This window comes from Tamandua tetradactyla, chromosome 18 (assembly GCF_023851605.1).
Source record: "Tamandua tetradactyla isolate mTamTet1 chromosome 18, mTamTet1.pri, whole genome shotgun sequence".
Classification (NCBI taxonomy): Eukaryota; Metazoa; Chordata; class Mammalia; order Pilosa; family Myrmecophagidae; genus Tamandua; species Tamandua tetradactyla.
The window spans coordinates 66,209,584-66,229,894 of record NC_135344.1 but is presented as its reverse complement, the minus strand read 5'-3'; the positions used below and the strand labels follow the sequence as shown (position 1 = coordinate 66,229,894).

The following is a 20,311-nucleotide window of genomic DNA, read 5'->3' as shown; positions in this document are numbered from 1 at the left end:
TCAAATGTGTGTTTTTTTCTCTCCTTGAGTGAGGTTGTATGTCAAAGTGATAATCCCTCTGAGACAAAACTGATTAGGATTAAGAAACTTCAAATTGAGAGATGCAGCTGGGTGAGAAATCAATGTGTCAGAGCTAGGGATAAAGCAGACTATGTTCAGTTATGATATAAAGGAAAAAATAATAATATTGAAAGTTAATAAACTGGTTGCTATTGATTTTTAACCCAGCTAATTATAATAGTGATATTCCTATTTTATGGTTAAAACTGTCCTATTGAGCACCAGATTTTTTATAAAAAACTCTTAAACTTGTGTGCTTTTTTTTTTTTTGCACTTTTCAGCATTTTTCTCTGTATTTCAGAGCACTCAACATGATATGTCCACATAAATCTCACATCAGTTCTGAAATAGGCAGGATAAGTGATAAATTTCCAACTAAAGATGAAAAACTGGGGCTTGCAGATTTCTGAGGGTTATTTTCAAGGTTGTATAGGAGTTGGTCAAATTAAAAAAGGATAAATTAATTAAAACCTTATTATTTAGCCTACTACTGTTCTGAGGTCTATATATGAACTTTAAAGCATTTATCGTGTTTTTATATTCCTCACATCTCTACATCACATAGAATTTGTTAAAGAGAAAGTTCTCAGATAATCCCTTGGCAAAAAAAAAGAAAAGTCCCAGGTTTTTAAGAATTTAGAGAGATTTTGAAATTTTGAGTCACAGCTCTGATCTTCAGCTGATGTCCTGATAAAAATTTTCTGTAATATAGGGGAGTGGAGTGGAAATGACAAGGGCTGTCCACACAGTCTTGGTCTGAACTTAACCACTCACTAAACTTCTCTGATTTTGGGTAACTTATTTACCTTCTTTTGATTCTTGATTTCCTCATATCTAAAATAAGATATTACTACCTCGTATTTGTAAGGATTGATTGAAATATACTTTGTCTTTGTTTTCTTCTCCCAGTCTTTACATCAGTTTTTCCCAAGGGATGTAAATGCAAATTTTAAGCCACGTCTTGCTTTTTGTCCTTCCTCCTTTTGTGTTTAAATGTGATTAGAGTAGCAGATGGTAGGTGGCATCAGGTTTTCCTTTTAAGAGGGTGAGTTATTAATCAGGCCTTCATTTGTCTCATTTATATGATATATCAGTAGATTTGAGAGATGGATATTTTAAGACTGACATAAATGGCATTTTTCCTGCCTTTGGTTTTTCCTTTCATAGAGGATCCTCAAATGCTTCATTAAGGGAAGAAGACTCCAAGGAGCCTTTGAGCTTCCATTCTGGGGATCACTACCCCTTATCTGATGGAGATTGGTCCCCTTTGGACAAGTAAGTAGTTTTGAAATTTCTCAGTTTCTTAAAGGAAAAAGGAAGAAGGGGTATATTAAAATATATTCTAAATGTCTACTTTTGGTATGGATATGAACCTTTCTCTCAATAATAAGTTGTTCCTAAATTTTATCTCACTTGAATGACTTACACTGGCCAGTGTAGTTCTGGTAATTAGCATAGAATTTGATCACCAACAGTTCTTAAATTCCCATCTTTTATTGTCAACTATTGACTGTAAGTGTGGATAATATAGTGAATAAAATATGCGGTGACACTTTTTCCAGTTTCTGTCACATATCAGTTATATTAATTTAACCCATCTTTTCAGACATTTCCTTCCCTACCATATTATCTTCTTCCTTGATTTCATGTGAGAAACAAATAAGCATATCAAGTATTTACAGAGGAACTGGCAAATCAAACATGAGTTGGCATTGTTTTTATTTTTAGAAAACTCAAGCAAAAGAAACAGTTGACGTTCCCTTTAGTTGGGTCTTTATATCTACAGGATGAAGTTGATATATTCAAATTGTATATTGTTATTAATCGGTCATGCCCTTAATTTTGCAGCACCTATTCCCAGGCAGTGTGTCCTAAGAGTGATTCAGAGCTGGAGGTGAAACCTGCCGAGAGCCTGCTCAGATCCGAGTCTCACATGGAGTGGACGTGGGGCGGGTTCCCAGAGTCCACCAAGGTAGCAGGGTGTGCCTGCAGAATGTGTCAAATTAAAAACTTGTGAATAGTCCCACCGTCCATAAGGGGGCAGTTTCTGACTAAGCCAACATGAATATAAATCCAAAGTTAACATTATGCTTACCATTACACACAAGGAATCCAGCAGTATTTTGTGTGTTTCCTTTTACTATATGATAACATTGACTGTTAATAGAAATTTTTAAAGATACCTAAAGAAAGCTGAAATTTCTATTTGAAATTTAAACAGGAAATTGATTATGAGAGATTTTTGCTGTCTCATAATGAAAGAAGGAAGAGATACATTCTCCAGGAAGAAAATATTTAGACCATCTATTTAGTTTTTAAATATATGATTTTGCTTATATATGTGATTAAATTTAAGCCTTCCCACTTTAATGCTGTTTTAACAGAGCCTTGAGGTGGAGCGTTACCTTTGTTCAAGCAGGGCTAAATTTTAGTTTCCCATTTGTAGTTTACCTGTTTTTAAAAGTGTGTAAAGATTGTCACAATTTCAGGCAGGCAACAGTGACTCAGTGGCAGAGTTCTCACCTGCCATGCAGGCAACCCGGGTATGATTCCTGGTCCCTGCTCATGCAAAAAAAAAAAAAAAAAAAAAGACATTATTTCTCATAATCTTCTCCAGTGTTTAACTCTTCATAGTAGAACAGTTATAAATATAATGATAACCGAGCTCTGACTCTGATATTTTATCAGTATCTTGATTCTGAACAAAATGTAGTTTTCCTCACTTTTAATTATGAAATATTTCACACATACAAATATGGTGGTTGAATGTATAAGTTTCAAATAATAAAAAGAACATATTTAGCCACATCTACTTTATTAAGTAGATTACTGCAAATACCTTTTAAATTATCCTTTTACTTTTAAAAAAAAGTGTAATTCAACTTACAGGTCAGCAAGAGAGAGTGGCCTGACCATCATCACAGGACAGCTATGATTACACCATCAGAAAGTACCCATTTTCGGGTAATTCCCAGCGAAGACAACCTCATGAGTGAAGCTGAAAAGAATACTTCCATCGAAGATACAGTCTGTACCATAGTGAAGCCCAAACCCAGAGCTCCACGTAAGCCAATGAGTGATGCAGCCTGTGCTGCAGAACTTCTCGAACCTCCTCTTGAGACTCTGCAGATTTCATCTATGTTAGATGCAGATCCCCTTCCAATTCCATCATTAGTGGAGGCTTCGTCAGAATCAAAACCAGCACCTAAAGTAGACTCACCATCAAAGAAGAAAGGTAATCATGTTCTTTAATTTGGCACCAGGTATCCTGAATTTCCATGGTAATTTTTTCCCCCGTTTCTGAGTAATGTATGATAGCTACTTTCACTTGTATTCCCCAGTCATAACATATCACATCCTTATGAACACCCGTTTACTCCATCTTCCCCATTAGACTGCGAGTCTCATGGGAGCAGTACTCGCCATTCCACACTGCTCTGCTCCTCAGACCTTGAAGAGCCCATGCTGAGAAAATAAAAGGTTGATTCTTGCCTGTTAAGGAGTCACACTAGCCAATGAAATGACTAGGTATCTCAGAAATGAAGTGGAAGCCTAAACGATTGTATGGTTTAAACAGAAAAAAAAATTGGAATAAGAGAAAAATGTTTCCACCTGAATTATGTGGCTAGTTGAGGCCAAAGTGAAGATTTTGTTATGTCTGAATTCTTTGGCCAGTTGCAAATAGTGACCTACTAGTTATTTTGTGTGTGTGGTGATAAGTAGTATAAATACATATAAGCTAAGTATTAATATGCTCTCTCTTCTTTCATTGATTATTTCCCTCTAAAAATAATCCCAGTAAGAAGATAGGGTCCAACTCTTGGCTTAACAGCTCTATCTCACTTTCAGAATACAAGTTTAATAAATCAGAACATTCTAACTATTTAAAACTATAAAGTTACCCATCAATACTTAGTACACTAAGAAGTGGAGCACACTCACTCTCTAAAAACTGGACTTGTACTCTATTTTCAGGAAAGTAAATCCTCACTTGAAAATATACCCATTGTCATCTATAGCCAAATACCTACATCGCCTTTTTTTCTTTTTTCTTTTATACCAACGTCAAAGGTTAGATAATCACAAACTGACTTAATAAATATCCACTATAGGGAAGGACCTTCATGGTCACACACGAATAATTTATTTAAAATTTTAAAAAGAATGTGATCGTCACAGGCGATTATGGTGAAAGTGTAATCATCCAATAGATTGTGACAATCCTGGCCCCAGCTCTTTTCATGTCTCAGCATTTCTGTCTTAGCACTTCTGAAACCAAAAGCCTATAACCATTTGTTCTACCCTAAGAAATGTTAAGAGGGGGAATCCAGTTTTGCTAAAGTGCATGCTTTGGTTTAGTATGGGGCCTAGTGTAGGAACTGACTAGACATAGCAACACCACTGGTTTTTCATTCTTCTTTCCTTCCAACATTTTGTTATGAGCAGTTTTATACATATTTGCTTTCTCTCTGTGTTTCCACTCACACACAGCTTTTTATTGTCTTAAACCACTTGAACACAGGTTACAGCCATTATCATTTCATCCCTACATATCCCAAGATATGCTTTTTAAGAATGAGAACATTATCTGCATGACCACACTACCACAGTCATCATGAATAAAATCAACAACATTGCCTCATATCTAGTCCGTATTCAGATTTTCCCAGTGTACCAAGAATGTCTTTTCACGTTTTGTTTTTATTTCTCCCCTAAGCCATTCCAATAAGGTTCACATGTTATTTTGGATTCTGTTTCTTTAATCTTTTTTATTTTAGAACAGCACCCCTTTACTCTCTTACTTTCTGTCACATACATGCACCCACACATATACCCAGACCCCTCTTCTCTCTATACTTGTGATACTAACTTTTGAAGAGCCCAGGCAAATATCTTGTAGACACTCACATTCTGGATTTTCTGGATTTGTCTGGTTGTTTTTTTTCAAAGTGAGATTACCCATATTTCCTTTGCCTGGAAGTTAGCTCTAGAACAGCACTGTCCAATAAAAATGTAATGTGAGCCACATATATAACTTTGTCTGCTAGTAGCCACATTGAAAAAGGAAAAATAAACAGGTGAAATTAAGTGTAATAATATGTTCTAAACCTCCTAAAATTGAAAATACCATTTTAACATGTAATCAATATAATATTAATGAGCTATTTTACGTTCTATTACTATTTTTAATAGTAAATCTTGGTAACCCAGCGTGTTACATTTTGCACGCCTTGGTTCAAACTAGCCAGTGCCTGGGTCCACTAACCACCTGTGGCTGGTAGCTCCTGTAGTGGGCAGTACAGAACTAGAGGCTTTAGTAGATTTCGGTTAAGTATTTTTAAATTTTTTGAATTAAAGACTTTGGGACATAGTGAGTAATTCATGTTACATGTCATAATATCTCACTAAATTTGATCACTGGTTTAAGACGTCTGCCAGGTTTCCCCATTGTAAAGGATTTTTGTCCTTTTGCAATCTGAAGGTGATCTGTAGCTCCAGGTGAACATCCTATTCCTCAACAACCTTTTACATATTGGTTTTAGAATAATATCCTCATTCTCAGTGCAAGCAATCATGTCAAGTTTGGTCATGCTTGCTTTTAACCTGTGAATACCAGAAAAAACTCATCAAATATAAATTATTTAGGGTCTAGGATTAGTCATTAACAGCAAGTGAAAGAGTGACTGAATCAACATTTTGTTTATGTATAACACTGAGTTGCTGATCCATAACCAGTACAGGTGAAAAGGTTAGTTGGCACACGTAAAAACAAAACCTCATTCAGATGATCGTAGGTTTTATTGTTTGCAAGCCTTGTTTGTTATCTTGCAGAGTTGTAACTGAAGAATAAGTTGTTACCCTGATGTGTTTTTTTTATAAAAATAGGTGTCCACAAGAGAAGCCAGCATCAGGGACCTGATGATATTTACCTAGATGATTTAAAGGCTCTGGAACCTGAAGTTGCAGCTCTCTATTTCCCCAAAAGGTAATGTAGCCCATAGTGTTCAAGGATGAACAGATCTGAAGTGTGACTATTTCTAGAGTAGAGAATTTCATCTGAGGAAAAGAACAAGAAAAGGTAAAACACACAGGATTTAACTAAATCTGATGATTGCTTCAGGTTTTGGAAAATGGAGAAATGGCATGTGTTGTTTTAGTTTAGTAATTTGAGATTCACAGTCTTGAGTGTTAATGAAGACATTTTCAGTGCAGTGAGGAGGTGCCCTAAATTAAACTCACATAAGGGTATCACTTCAGATTAGGACTTTCTATAGTCATTAATGCAAACTAACATTCTTGGGAATATTCTTGAACATTTGTTTCATTTATTATGTTTGTTTGTGTTTTAATCAACTGCCTTGCTTGTGAATGAGGTCATTTTGGACCTTCCAGCTGTCGCAGAATCCCATCTGTGCCAGTTTGAATCTGTTGTGTACCACAGGAAAGCCATGTCCTTTAATCCTCATTCAGTATTGTTGGATGGGATTTTTTTGTTGTTTCCACGAATGTATGATCCACCCAATTGTGGGTGGTAACTTTTTTTAATTGTATAATATAACATACATACGAAGCAAAGAAAAAAAAAAAGGAATAGTTTTCAAAGCACTCTTCAACAAGTAGTTAGAGGACAGATCCCAGAGTTTGTCATGGGCTACCATACAATCCTCTCAGATTTTTCCTTTTAGCTGCTCCAGAACACTGGAGGCTAGAAGGAATAAATATTTTTTATAGGTTTTTTTAAAAAAAAGGTTATATATTTTTATTTATTTGAAAACATTTTACAAAGAAGGCTCTGGCTCCCGTGGTGTATCTGAGTTCCCCTGAGCCCAGACCTGGTCTGCTGAGGCCTCCCTCCTGCTGCCATTGCCCACCTTCCCCTCGGCATTTACCATTTACTCTTCCCCACGGTTGTGCTCTGATGGCTTCAGTCTACTGAGACATAAGGATACAGAGTTAAATGCTTTTAAATAAATTATTTAAAAAACTGTTTGATTAGGTTTTTATTTGGCATAGAAGAGTTAGATTTGACATGATGATATTTTGTTTAAATTTTTTAAAGATAATTTTGGAAGATCTTAGAGCTCTTTCCTAATTATCACCCTAAATTTATCTCACAATATCTCCATCATTTGAAATAATAGTTGGGGATTTATGTTCACAGAACTACTGCTTTTTTTTTTTCTACAATGAAAAAGATGCTACAAATGGAAATATAAGCCAATTACAACTATCACTTTCTTTTAGATTTCCCATTTCTTAAGTGTATATTCACACATATATTTTCAAAACAGATTTCTTACTTTCCCTTTAAAATTACAGGGGAAAGGGACTAATCTGATGGGACCTTACTGTGGTCTACTATAACCTGATGTGGGGTCATTATGCATTCACTGAGTAACCTCTTATCTCATGAGTTATTTCTTGAGACGTTTCTTAAATACTAAAAGACTTTTTAATGCTTATAAGCATTTATTATTATCGCGGTCATTGTCATCTTTACTACTTAATATCCAATATTTGTAATGATAGGTAAACTGCAAAATGAATCGTATCACTCTTTGGGTCTGGTTCCATGTTGAGTCAGATGGCACCCTCCTGTATTTAGATGTTGTGTTGGTTAGGGTAACGCTAGCTGCTCTAACTAATAAACCCAAGATCTCAGTGGCTTAGCACAGTAGAGGTTTATTTTTTGCTCTATAAGGGCATTCCAATCCTGGTGTTTGATGGAAAGCCTCCCACACAGGAATACACAAGAAATGTAAGCTCTGTCTATTTTGATGCTCCACCATCCCTTTACGGCCTTGGAGTCCACTGTTTGCAGCCAACAGACAGGGAAAGGAGAGAGGACCCCACGTGGGAAATTTTTATGTGCCAGACTTGGAATAAGGTGATGGCACTTCTGCCCACATCAGGAACTTAGTCACGTGGTCATCTGACTGCATGCCACTGCAAAGGAGGCTAGAGAAAGTAACTGTGTTCCAGGAGAAAGAGAAAACAGGAAGTTTTTGTTTGTGGCACTCTTCTCTTTGTGTTTTACCTAAGCATCAACCTTGCCCTTCGACCCTGAGGCATTATTACAAGTTTTTCTGCTTTACTTTGGCTTGAGCCTTTTTTGCCATTCCCAATGACAAAAACATTTTATTCTCTTCATCCAGTCAGTTACAGTCTTATGGTGAATGTGCATTGCTGTTAGGAGTGATTTTTTTTGAAAACCTGTATCTTTTGATGGTGCAAATGCAGATAAAATAGCTTTTGAAACTGTCTTCTATTTATAACGTCTCTGTACCCTGAGTCACCCACCTGCTGTTCAGATTTGAGATCTTTTTTTCTAAAGATCATATGACTTCGCTGGATTGAATATGTTAATGTTTTTAATCAAACATTAAATATCCTGGATTTTGAGCAAAATTAATGAATCTGAAAATTCTAGAACAACATCTCAATTGTACTTTTTAATATCCATTCAAAGGGCATATAGAGTAATAAGCATTTGTGATGAGACTTAAGGTACTGTTTTCTTTTGCTTTGTCTCCCACATTCATGCTCAAGTACAGAAGCACCTTACCACCAAAAAATCTTGAATAATCTTACCTCTAGTTGTGGCCCCCATGAGTGTAAAAACAGTTTACTTCTAATTTGTTTCTAAATACATTTATTTTTCTGAAATGCTGAAAATATCTTCTTGCTTAATTTCTGCTTTCTTCTTTACAAGGTACCAGATGAATTTTAGAAGAGGCTTGTTTTTATTTTATTTTTTCATTTTTTTGGCTTTGATAAAGAGGATTTATTAGTTTACAAGTTACAATTGTAAAGCCATGAAAATATCTCAATTAAGGAAACAACAAGAGAATATTTTTTCACACAGCTGACATCCAGGACACCTCTGTTAGTTAGGAAGGCGTGTGGCCAGTGTCTCCTAGTCTTTGCTCCTGGTTCCATTGCTTTCAGCTTCTGATTTTTGTGGATGTCTCTCTAAGCATCTGTGGGTCTTCATTTAACTTCTCTCAGACAAACTCAGTATTTCATCTCTTGACTTCCCTTGGCTTTCTTCAGATTCTGGCTATTTCTGTGAGTCCATGCTTGTCATTTCATGGGAAAGTACATAGCAGTGTCTTCTGGGCTCTTTCTCATAAAGGGCTCCAGGAAAGGATTAAGACCTACTTTGAATGGATGGGGTTACATGTTCATGGAAACAGCCTAATCAAAAGATCCACCAATACCTGGGCGGGACATATCTTCATGGAAACAACCTAATATAAAGGTCCCACTCACCCATAGATCTTCACTCACAAGATTGGTTAAGAAGAAAATGGCTTTTCTGGTGTACGTAACAGTTTCAAAACAGCACAATTATCCCAATCTTTTAAAGAAAAATAAAGCAATCACATCCTAAATTGTCTAGGGAAAAAATAGAAGAAGAAATGGTTCCCAGCAATATCTTCATATCCAAAAATCCAATGGATGATTGAGGCTTGTTTTTTAAATAATACAGCCATAGGCTACAGTAATTTCCTACAGGGTGTGTGTGTGTGTGTACATACATACATATGTATATATACCATAACTTTTTTTTAGGAAGTTAGGAACAAAAAATTTTCAAACCATGCATTTGTCTAATTTATCCTTTCACTTCCTTTATGGAAATGTAAACAAATACATTTTATACATTCATTCCTTTAATTAAAATCAAAAAGGCTGTAGTAGAAATAATGTTTGCATTATTGTTCATGACTGTAGGAATTTTGTGACATATGTATTCTGTTTACAGTTAATTCCTCAGTAATGATTTTTGGGTTATGTTAATGTTATTTATGATTCTGAACACTACCTAAGAAAAGCTATGGTCTGATTTTAGGTCAGTTTGTTCCTTTTAAAAAAGGGGATGTGTTACTTGGTTTTAGTCCCCAGAAAATCATGTAGTAAGCTCGGAATTCAAGATGTTGTAGTAAAGCAAATCCTTTCTCCTCCGTCCTTTGTCCCCAGTGAATCGGATCCCGGCTCCAGGCAGTGGCCCGAGTTGGACACGCTCTCTGGCTCCCAGTCACCGCAGTCCGTGGGAAGTGCAGCTGCAGACAGTGGCACTGAATGCCTCTCGGATTCTGCTATGGACTTGCCTGACGTCACCCTCTCGCTCTGTGGGGGCCTCAGTGAGAATGGAGAAATTTCTAAAGGTATGCTGGGCGAGTTTGCCCTGCCTTCACTCCTGAAAGCTGCCTGCTCAGCTCCTTGTTCAGTGATCTTGTTTGGGTAACTGGTATCCTATACTTTCATTGAAGGGTCCTCATGTAGAGTAACATTAAATATGTCTCTGGTGAGGGAGTGTCCTTCAAAGACACTAAACAAACTTGAGAAGTAGAGAGTTCAGGCTGCCCTGTTCTCGTCTGATCAGTCTATGAGATTGGAGCCCAGCTACCCTCCCAGAAGACACTGGGCCTTAGAAGTTAGGCCACAGCCCTGACATAGTAGAAAACTGATTGTCCGAAATATTTTTCCAACAACGAGAAAGACTAAATGGTCTTTCTGGCAACGAGATATTATGTCAACTAAACTTAGTATTTTCTTGATTTAGCTAGTGACTCTTGATTTTTCTATCAGGAAATATTTTCTTCTGCCACTTGCATCATCTTTTGTCTTCTCAACCTCAGGGGCACTGAAGGCAGCACGTGGGTGGCAGGCTAAGTCACTGTCACTTTAGAATTGTGCTTTCCTTGGTTTTTCTCTTTAGGGGGCAGTATATACTCCTTATGCCTCTTTTTACCTTCTCTTAATTCTGCTTGTTTTCATGCAAGAAATTAAGATTGTGCTATGGCCATTGGGTCCTTTTTAGGACAAAATTAGGTCCTATTCTTTTGATAATCCTTATAAGCCCTTTATGTATATATATATAGAGAGAGAATAAAAAAACCTTACATTTTTGTTGGAAATATTAGTGACTTAATGGGATGAAGTTTGTTGTTGGAATTGGAGGGGAGAGAAATGGCACGTAAAAGAAATAATATACAAATAACTTGGAGGAACAATCCAAGTAAGAAACTTCTGTTATCCTTATCTACTGGAGAGCAGGCTTACGAATAGGGTACAAAAAAATTATATGAAATCCTCATTCACCCTGAAAAAACTTGGGATTTATTTCTTGCCAGACCCAAGTCAATTTTTTTTTCCACAAACAATGGGAAGATATATGTGTGTGTATACACACACACACGCATATATATACATATTTTTTAATGTGTCATGCTACTGAAAACTTGACGTCCTTCATGAATAGTCCTCAGTTAGGCAGCTGACTACTAGTGAAAAGTTTCTCCCTCTGAGAATGAAAAGAGTTTTCATTGTGGTTATTTTGCATGTGTTTCTCTCTCCCTCTTTGCTTGCCCTCTTACCCACCCACCCCACCCGTCACATCTATAATCTGTTTTCCTAAAAGTCCCTGGAATGTCCCTTTCTCCTATTTTCTAAACTAGGGGAGTAGTGGCAGAGACAGAGGGAAAAAAAGTGTTCTTGTCCTGAAGAAAACAAAAATGAAAGGTATCATTTTGCTTCTGACGTATATAAAAAAGTTAGTTAGAAAAAAGCAAAGATATTTTATTTCAGCCTACAATGCCTTCAATGCAAAGAATTATGATGGTCACGTATAGGGATTTATGTAGTCTCTAACCAGAGTGATCATTATTCTTTTACATTGCAGAAAAATTCATGGAGCATATCATTACTTATCATGAATTTGCTGAAAACCCTGGGCTAATAGACAATCCTAATCTTGTAATACGGATATATAACCGGTAAATACTCTTGCTTTTATAGTTGCTAAATACTGGTGGGGTTTTTTCCCCCAAGTGCTATTTTTAATTATTATACTTTTTCTTGGTATAAAATATGTCATTTCATATAAAGTGAGCTAATGGCAGTGAGTTTGAAGTGAAAATGAAGCCTCAACTTTATTTTTAAATGAGGCATTGAAATGTTGTTCTGAAATGTTACTATTCTGTTCTATAAATTGTACTGCTTCTGTGTTCAGAGTATAAATTGTACTGACTTGAAGCCAAGATTACTCATGTGGCAAAAAATTTAATAGATCATCTTTTTATTGAAAATAATAAGCAATTTTGCATGTTCTACTTTGCTGTTCTCTGTGCATGTTTATGTGTAATGGTTTTGTGTAATTTTTGTTTCTCAGTTACTACAACTGGGCGTTGGCTGCTCCCATGATCCTTAGCTTGCAGGTATTCCAGAAGAGTTTGCCTAAGGTGAGATGATCCACCTTTGCTGTCTTTTCTCAAGTTTCAGTAACATACAGTACTTATAAAAATAAAATCCATGTGTGCATATTCGTAACTCATATTTTAAAATCTTATTTGAATTTAATATTTATTATAAAACATCCATATGTATTTGCTTAAATGATCTCATGCCCCAAATCAAGGAAATTAACTAGGCTTCTGCTTCTTTCTTTCACTTTTATTAGCTTTTAATGCCAGTTTCTAATTGTGTATGAAAGTTGGGAGCTTTTACTAATTTTAACTGACATATGGAATGAATGGGGTAAAAAAAAAGTCCTCTTACTATTATGGGAAGAATCAGCTCAAGGAGGAGACGTGGCCAATAGAAAGGTGTCATTAGTGTGGTCTGGTCAGATTGTGGCTTATAAGCCTATCCTATAGAACCTGAAGATTTTTATTCAATCCCCCAAGAAAATGCCATCAACTTAGTTTATCGGGGTAAGTAATGAGAGCCCCATTTTTCCAAGGATGGGGGAAATGAGCACTGCCTCTGACCAGCCTCTGAGGTAAGCTGCTGCTTTAAGCAGGGGCCCCAGCCCTACCACAAAATGGCTCCAGCACTCTAAGCCAGTTCTTTGCATAGTTGGTCTGCCACAGAAGTCTGTCTTCCCGAGGTGGTAAAACTCAAAAGGAATTTGGAAGTTTGGAGGAGGTTGCTCACATCCTCACATTCCATAATAAGGCACTGTCCTGCAGGCTAATAGTGGAAAATCGTTGAGTGCTTTGTGGCTGATAGATTGCCCAGACTTACCCAGTGTGATTACTTCCAGGCAACAGTTGAGTCATGGGTGAAAGATAAGATGCCAAAGAAATCTGGCCGATGGTGGTTTTGGCGTAAGAGAGAAAGCATGGCCAAACAGGTAAGGATCTAGAGGTAAACATTTTCGTGGGCTGATGTAGTCAGAGAACCTTCTTGCCAAACATAAAAAAAGTCAATTTGGGCTATACAGTGTTATATTACAATAGTAATAGTTAGCATTTTAAGGCAGTTACTGTGTGCAGGTAGTGTACTAGGTACATTACCTCTAACTTTACAACATCTGTATATACATTTGAATTATTTCATAAGCAAGGAAACTGGCACAGACATTAAGTAGCTTGACTGACGTTATGAAATTGATGAGTGAGGAAGCTGGGATTCAACCTTTAGTCTGACTGAAGAGCCTATGTTCTTTCCGCCATATTACTTCTCAGATAAAAGCAAAAGTTTTTTATCCTCCTGAACAATTCAAAATGCTGATCATCAGAACCTGCTCTTTTAACACAACACCAGTAGAATAGGCTCATCTAGAGACCCATACTAAACAGAGAGGTAGGTAGTTCACATCTCGGTTTCCCAAAGCCTTCTGAAAAAGAGGGAGTGGGAATTTCTGCTTCTGTTTCAGATGGCAGCCATGCCTGAATCAAGTTCTGGTGTGACTGCGGTCTTTTGTAGGTCTGTGTCTGCCCAGTGTCTCCACCACCCCCAGTCCTTTCTCCTATCCCTTCCGAGCTACCCTGAGGAGAAAGAAATACTAGGCATTTCTGTTCTGCAGTCCTTGTGCCTCTGCCACAGATCCAAACAGATTTGGGCCAGTCATATTCTATTTTGTGACTTGAAATGGTGCTCTGTTAAAATTTTTATACTTCTAGGTTGTAATCTACAGCTTTTTGCATAGCGGCATATGACATCTGTCAAGTTTCTGTTCTTTGGCTCAAACTAGAGAAAGTCTGTTTTTTTTCAACATTTCTGTGTTGTACATTCAGAAAGTAGTCGTGTTCTTTTCTGGAAAGAGTTGATGGGGAATTTTTTATTGTTGGTAGGGATAAAATATATACGTTGCCATTGTATTGCTGTTTTAGTTGCCAGAGGCAAAGGAGGGAAAATCGGAGCTGCCACAGACCATTGACCTGCCACTGAGTGCAGAGGAGCCAGCCAGTGTCAGGTGGGGTACCCTTGTCCTTCCTGTAGGATTCCTGTGTCACCTGCTGCTCCTGCTTTGGCCATTGTGCTTAAGTTGATTGGGGCAGTTATACTTGATTTTTAGAAATGTCTTTCTTCTGTAGATAACACATGACAAAAAATGGCTTAGTTGTGCTACTCAGCAGATAGCTAAAAAGTATAATCAGCTTAGAGAAGTACATATACTCACCATTGCTTCCTAAATATGTAGCATCCATGATGGATCCATGGAATCATACCTGTGAAATTAAGGCTTTAGGGAGGAAATAGCTTAAGATGTACTGCTATATTCTGTAGCCCTGATCACCCACTTCCTATCAAGCACAGGGGGAGGTATGAAAAGAGTCTGAAAAATTGGCTTAGGTAATCCTTCAACGCTGTGTTACATGAAAGAAGTAGCATGCTGTGGACATCTGGATTGGGTGGCACTGAGAAAAGTTGCTTGCGATAAACCCCATTCTTGGTCCTGCTTCTGTTTTATTTCCCCAAAATTCTTTTCTTCTCCTATTTCCTAACTTTTGATTTAGTAATCTGAATAGGTTTGAAGTTTTTCTTGTGGTTTACCCTTTTCTTTTAAGGAATATATAAAAATCTTTCTTACTAGTTTTTAAATCACTATAAACAACTATATTTTCTTTCATTTGTATCATGTGATTAAAAATATCCTTTTCAGCAAGAGTCAGTAGACCTAGAAGCATTTACTTACTGTAACAGAAACTAATTGTTGCCCAGTTATAGGAGAGAAGAGGAAAGTGGCCTTAGCTCTGATATGACTATTTCAGGCATAAGAAACTGTAGACATGGGGTAATGGCAGAGGGAATGATACTTCCACCCCTAGAATGAATGGTATATCCTTTAGGAAGTTAAATGGTACTTTGGGATCTTTTTTCTTTTTCCTTGATCCTAAGTGTGAGGTTGTCATAAATAAAATTATCTGATGCCTCTTGAGTAATTGGGTTGTCATTGAGCAGGCCGACTGTGGGTGACTCGTCAAGTGACGAGGGCTCACAGGAGTGTGACGACTCGATCCAAGTGGACCCTGCCCCAGGGCAGCACCTGAGCCACACCAGCGTGACCTCATATAAGAAGTCTCTGAGGCTCTCCTCAGACCAGATCGTGAGTCATGTGGGACCTGTGAGATCCAGCAGCCTTTATCTTAGGAACTGTTTAGTTTGACATGCTTCCTTCTGTCCATCCCATGGCCAAGCCTCACACACTTTGTACAGCACGTGGGTGATTAAACACCCATGCTTACCGTCAAGATTACAGGGGAGAACAAGGCATTCGTAGTTCCAACATGTTCCTCTGACCAGTCAACAGCTCGCTTACCACTGTGTGTAGTCCAGCCACCCGCTCAAGAAATGATCCTTGTTGTTTGGACACTATTTCTTCCTTTCCTGTTTATTTCCCTCCCCCTAAGAGTTATCCATTTTCACTGAGGGAACAGCAGAAGGTTGCACCTTGGGCAGCAATTCTCAGGTGTGGAGGGAGAACAGAAAGGTTTTGTTTTTCTATTTTTTTTGTTTGTCAGAAAAGTCTCTTGGAATCTCAAAGTGCTGCTTATCTCAACTTGAGCATGCCATGCACTCAGCTCCATGCTGTGTGAAAGAAATCACCGTACTTATTATTATAAATACTTAAGCTCTGTTCTAAAGTGGATCTTCTCAGCTGGTTTTCTTTATTCTTACATTTTTTTTAATCAAAGGCAAAACTGAAGCTCCAGGATGGGCCAAATGATGTTGTATTTAGTATCACAACCCAGTATCAAGGTACCTGTCGCTGTGCAGGGACCATTTACCTGTGGGACTGGGATGACAAGATCATCATTTCTGATATTGATGGAACAATAACCAAGTAAGTTCAAGTCCATGTCTGGGCTAGCCAGAAGTGACCCAATGTCACAGTCAGGTTTTTAAATGATAGGCATCTTGAGTGTAGTTCACGAGGGGTCAACTTTTGGAAAGATTTTATTATATGGTCTCTGAGTCTGATGTTAAAAAAGCAAGGCAGATTAGGGAAGAGAAAAAGGATTGTGGTTGTAAATTATTTCTTAAAATGAACATCTGGCTCTTGTATCTGACTCTACTTTTAGAAATGCATCATTGAGTATATTTGTAAGGAACTGCTGTACAATTGCGAAGAGCTGTGGTGATGAAATAGTTTTTGTAGATTATATTACTACCCCTACCAAATATTTATTGCCAGCTGATATTTAACCAAATGGGGAAAAAAAAAAAACAGATTCCTGATACCTTTTCCTGTTTCTCCTCTCTCCATAGGTCTGATGCTTTGGGGCAGATTCTCCCACAGCTGGGTAAAGACTGGACTCATCAGGGTATAGCAAAGCTCTACCATTCCATCAATGAGTAGGTATCTAGCACAGCAGAGAGCTCTGGTGAGCTGGGACCCACCAGTCAGTATGTGTAAATCATATGCCTGTGGCCCAGATTTTCCTGCTCTGCCTTTTCCTATTACCCTCATACACAAAGAAAAACAACAGCCACTATTTATGGATCATGAGCTGTTTGCCTATTGCTGCATGACATGTTTTCACAATACTATGAGCTTTAGGTACTATCTGTATGTATAGCTATAGCACTTTTTATTTTTAAGCCAGAATTTAACAAGAGAGCCTAATTTCAATTTTGGTTCTATACCTATTTCTTGGAATAGGTAACACATGCGTGCATGGAGGAAACAGTTCTTGCAGCCTATAAGGATATATAAGCCATTAAGGAATATGCTCAGTAAACAGTCACACTTACCCATACATCCTTCAGAGGCAGCCGCTGCTTGTATTTTCTTTCTCGTTCTTCTGGTCTGACCGTATAATAAGCACATGGGGGTGTTAGTTACACTCATTGTGCCACACCTTTGTTTGTTAGGGATTTTTTTCCATGTTAGGATTTATAGAGGTGCCTCATTCTTCTTAATAGTTGTGAGGAACTCTATTATATGGATGTAGTAGGTTCAACATTATCTTCTTTTTTTATAGGGGAGAATAAGGCTTGAAGGAATTAATTTGCCCAGGGTTATTGGGTAGCAAATGGCAGTCCAGGTCTGATGCCAGAACCAGACTGTTACATGCCCCACCTGCTGCCTCATCCAGTTTTGTGGGGACTTGTTTCCTGGAGGTACTTTCTAGGATGGGGTTAGGGGCCGGCCATTCTACTCCCTGGACTTCTCATGCTCCAGCCTTAGGTGTGAGTGGCTTCCTTCCCAGAACTGACTCCCATATGCTTCTGTCCGTTAGAGCACCCTTCAAGGGGCCCTGATACATGTTCCATTAATTGAAGAATTACATTGACCAAAGCATTAGTCCAGAACACTGTAATATGAAAATTAGGAGTATGTCAGTTACCCAGGTATAATTTTGCTCCTTGATTTACAGACTGATTTGTATCCTGCACATAATCTTAGAAATAAGGTCTGTTTCTAGTAGACAGTTTAAAATAGATTAAGGTTTTAGTATGTTTTGTCATCTGGCTTTCATAGACTAGATGCTGACTATATGATGTCAGTACTTATAAATATGTAAAAATTGAGCCATATTCTTAATTACATATACTTTCATCTTGCCCCATGGAAAGGTGAAATCTGTATATTCTCAGCTAGTTGCCTGCTAAATTCAATAATATAATTTTCACAGTAAAAGAGGAACTTTATTTGGATCATTTAAAAAGAAAGTATTTTTTTCCCATTGAGCTAAGTGTTTTTATTTGTGTTTTCTTTCAGGAATGGCTACAAGTTTCTGTACTGTTCCGCCCGCGCCATTGGAATGGCCGACATGACCCGTGGATACCTCCACTGGGTCAATGACAAAGGCACAATCTTGCCACGGGGCCCCCTGATGCTGTCCCCTAGCAGCTTATTCTCCGCCTTCCACAGGTACCTCTCTTGCAGGGTCAGCTGCCTCTGTGCACGTGTGGGGCAAGTCCTCAGACACTTGGAAGGTGGAGTGTGTTTCAGAGCTTCTGGCTCCCCGTAGATTTCCACCTGTACATGGCTCATATGTGTGCATCTTGGTATGGTGAAGAAAATTCGGTGCTCGCAGTTCTCAAGGCTTCTCCTTTCCTAAACCCCATCATTCAGATTTTCTTAGTTCTCTGACTGAGGAAGAAGAAAAAAGAAAGATAGCAATTACAAAAAATTTAAAAAATGGAATAGTTGTGACCACTAAAATCTTTTCAGGCCCTTTTCATGTACCAGGGGGAAATTATCATTTTGAATTTGGTGATTATATTTGAATTTTTTTCTAGGGAAGTGATAGAAAAGAAACCAGAGAAATTCAAAATTGAGTGTCTAAATGATATCAGGAATTTGTTCGGACCATCTAAGCAGCCCTTCTATGCTGCCTTTGGAAACCGTCCAAATGTAAGTGTCTCCTCTGGGACAGACTCTGATGCAGTAGGTAGAATTGAGAGGAATGTACTTTTTAGGGTATATCCATGTCATAATTTTTTTTTATTTATTTATGATACATAACCATATACATTCTTATATGATCATTCTGTTCTTGTTATATAGTCAGTAACTCACATTATCATCACATAGTTGTATATTCATCATCATGATCATTTCTTAGAACATCTGCATCAATTCAGAAAAAGCAGTAAAAAGAAAACAAAAAAATTCATACATACCATACCCCTCACCCCTCCCCTTCACCGATCACCAGCATTTCAATCTACTAAATTTATTTTAATGTTTGTTCCCCCTATTATTTATTTACTTTTAATCCGTATGTTTTACTTGCCCATCGATAAGGTAGACAAAAGGAGTACCAGACACAAGGCTCTCACAACCACATAGTTACACTGTGACAGCCATATCATCATACAGTAATCTTCAAGAAACATGGCCACCGGAGCACAGCTCCACATTTTCAAGCACTTCCCTCCAGCCTCTCCATTACACCTTAACTAAACAGGTGATACCTATTTAATGTGTTAAGGATAACCTTCCAGGTTAACCTCTCAACTCTGGAATTTTTGTCTCATTTCACTCTTCCCCCTTTTGGTCGAGAAGATTTTCTCAATCCCTTGATGCCGAGTTCCAGCTCATTCTAGGATTTCTGTCCCACGTAGCGAGCGGGAGGGCAGTGAATTTGCCTACTGTGTTGGCCAGGAGAGAGAGGCCACATCCACACAACAGAAGAGGTTATCCTGGGGTGGGGGCGTGACTCTTAGACCTAATTTTAAGTAGGCTTAGCCTATCCTTTGCAGGGTTAAGTTTCTTAAGAACCAACCCCAAGACTGGAGGCTCGGCCTATTCCTTTGGTTTTCCCGACTGCCTGTGAGAATATCAAGATAATTCTTGAAGCTTTTTTCTTTTTTTAGCAAATGAGTACCAGTTTTGCTAAATAGATTTTCACTTTATCTGCACCAAATATCTCTAGCAACTGGGGAAGTCCTGTAGGTGGAGATGTGCCCTAGAACATTGGTGTATATAGAAGGTGCTTTCTGGTTCTGGGGCTTTGGCTCCAATTCCTCAAGCAGCTCTAAGCCATGTCCCTGGGCCCACCCCAGAACCATGGCATACCTGCTGCCCCTTCATAGATGTGTTCCCTGATCTGCCTCACATACGGGGCCATCAGGTCTGAGATGTGGTAAAAATGTTACTTCTTGGTCTCTGGCAGGCAGTGTGGCTGCCTTTGCTCCTGCTGCAGGGCCCCTGGCTTCTCCTTGGCTGCCCAAATACCCTCAGGGTTTGGCATAGCTCCAGTTTGGGTTTGTCTGAAGCGCAGCTTCAGCTGTAAAACTGAAATGTGCAACTACATGTTTTTCCTAGAGAGTCTTCTGCTTATGCAATGCGTCTGACTCACAAGGAATTCTCCAACCCCCCTGCTTGGTGTTTTCTTCTGCAGGATGTCTATGCTTATACCCAAGTTGGAGTTCCAGACTGTAGAATATTCACCGTGAACCCCAAGGGTGAATTAATACAAGAAAGGACCAAAGGAAACAAGTCATCGTAAGTATATTTGATTTCCCAGCATAGGGTCCACAGCCAGGGATAAAGTTAGGAGCA

At 38.2% G+C, this 20,311-nt stretch overlaps 1 protein-coding gene across 6 annotated transcripts in view; it reads left to right on the top strand.

The window, feature by feature from the left end:
- LPIN2 (lipin 2) overlaps positions 1-20,311 on the top strand; it is a 141,347-nt gene that overhangs the window by 117,803 nt on the left and 3,233 nt on the right. For all 6 annotated transcript variants that reach the window (XM_077135880.1, XM_077135883.1, XM_077135881.1 and 3 more), the window contains 15 exons: positions 1,228-1,335; positions 1,909-2,032; positions 2,950-3,295; positions 5,947-6,046; positions 10,045-10,232; positions 11,750-11,843; positions 12,239-12,308; positions 13,112-13,201; positions 14,184-14,266; positions 15,256-15,400; positions 15,990-16,138; positions 16,564-16,650; positions 18,020-18,172; positions 18,544-18,658; positions 20,151-20,254. In XM_077135880.1, the coding sequence (XP_076991995.1) occupies positions 1,228-1,335; positions 1,909-2,032; positions 2,950-3,295; positions 5,947-6,046; positions 10,045-10,232; positions 11,750-11,843; positions 12,239-12,308; positions 13,112-13,201; positions 14,184-14,266; positions 15,256-15,400; positions 15,990-16,138; positions 16,564-16,650; positions 18,020-18,172; positions 18,544-18,658; positions 20,151-20,254 (1,956 nt within the window). The remainder of the gene's footprint in view (positions 1-1,227; positions 1,336-1,908; positions 2,033-2,949; positions 3,296-5,946; positions 6,047-10,044; positions 10,233-11,749; positions 11,844-12,238; positions 12,309-13,111; positions 13,202-14,183; positions 14,267-15,255; positions 15,401-15,989; positions 16,139-16,563; positions 16,651-18,019; positions 18,173-18,543; positions 18,659-20,150; positions 20,255-20,311) is intronic.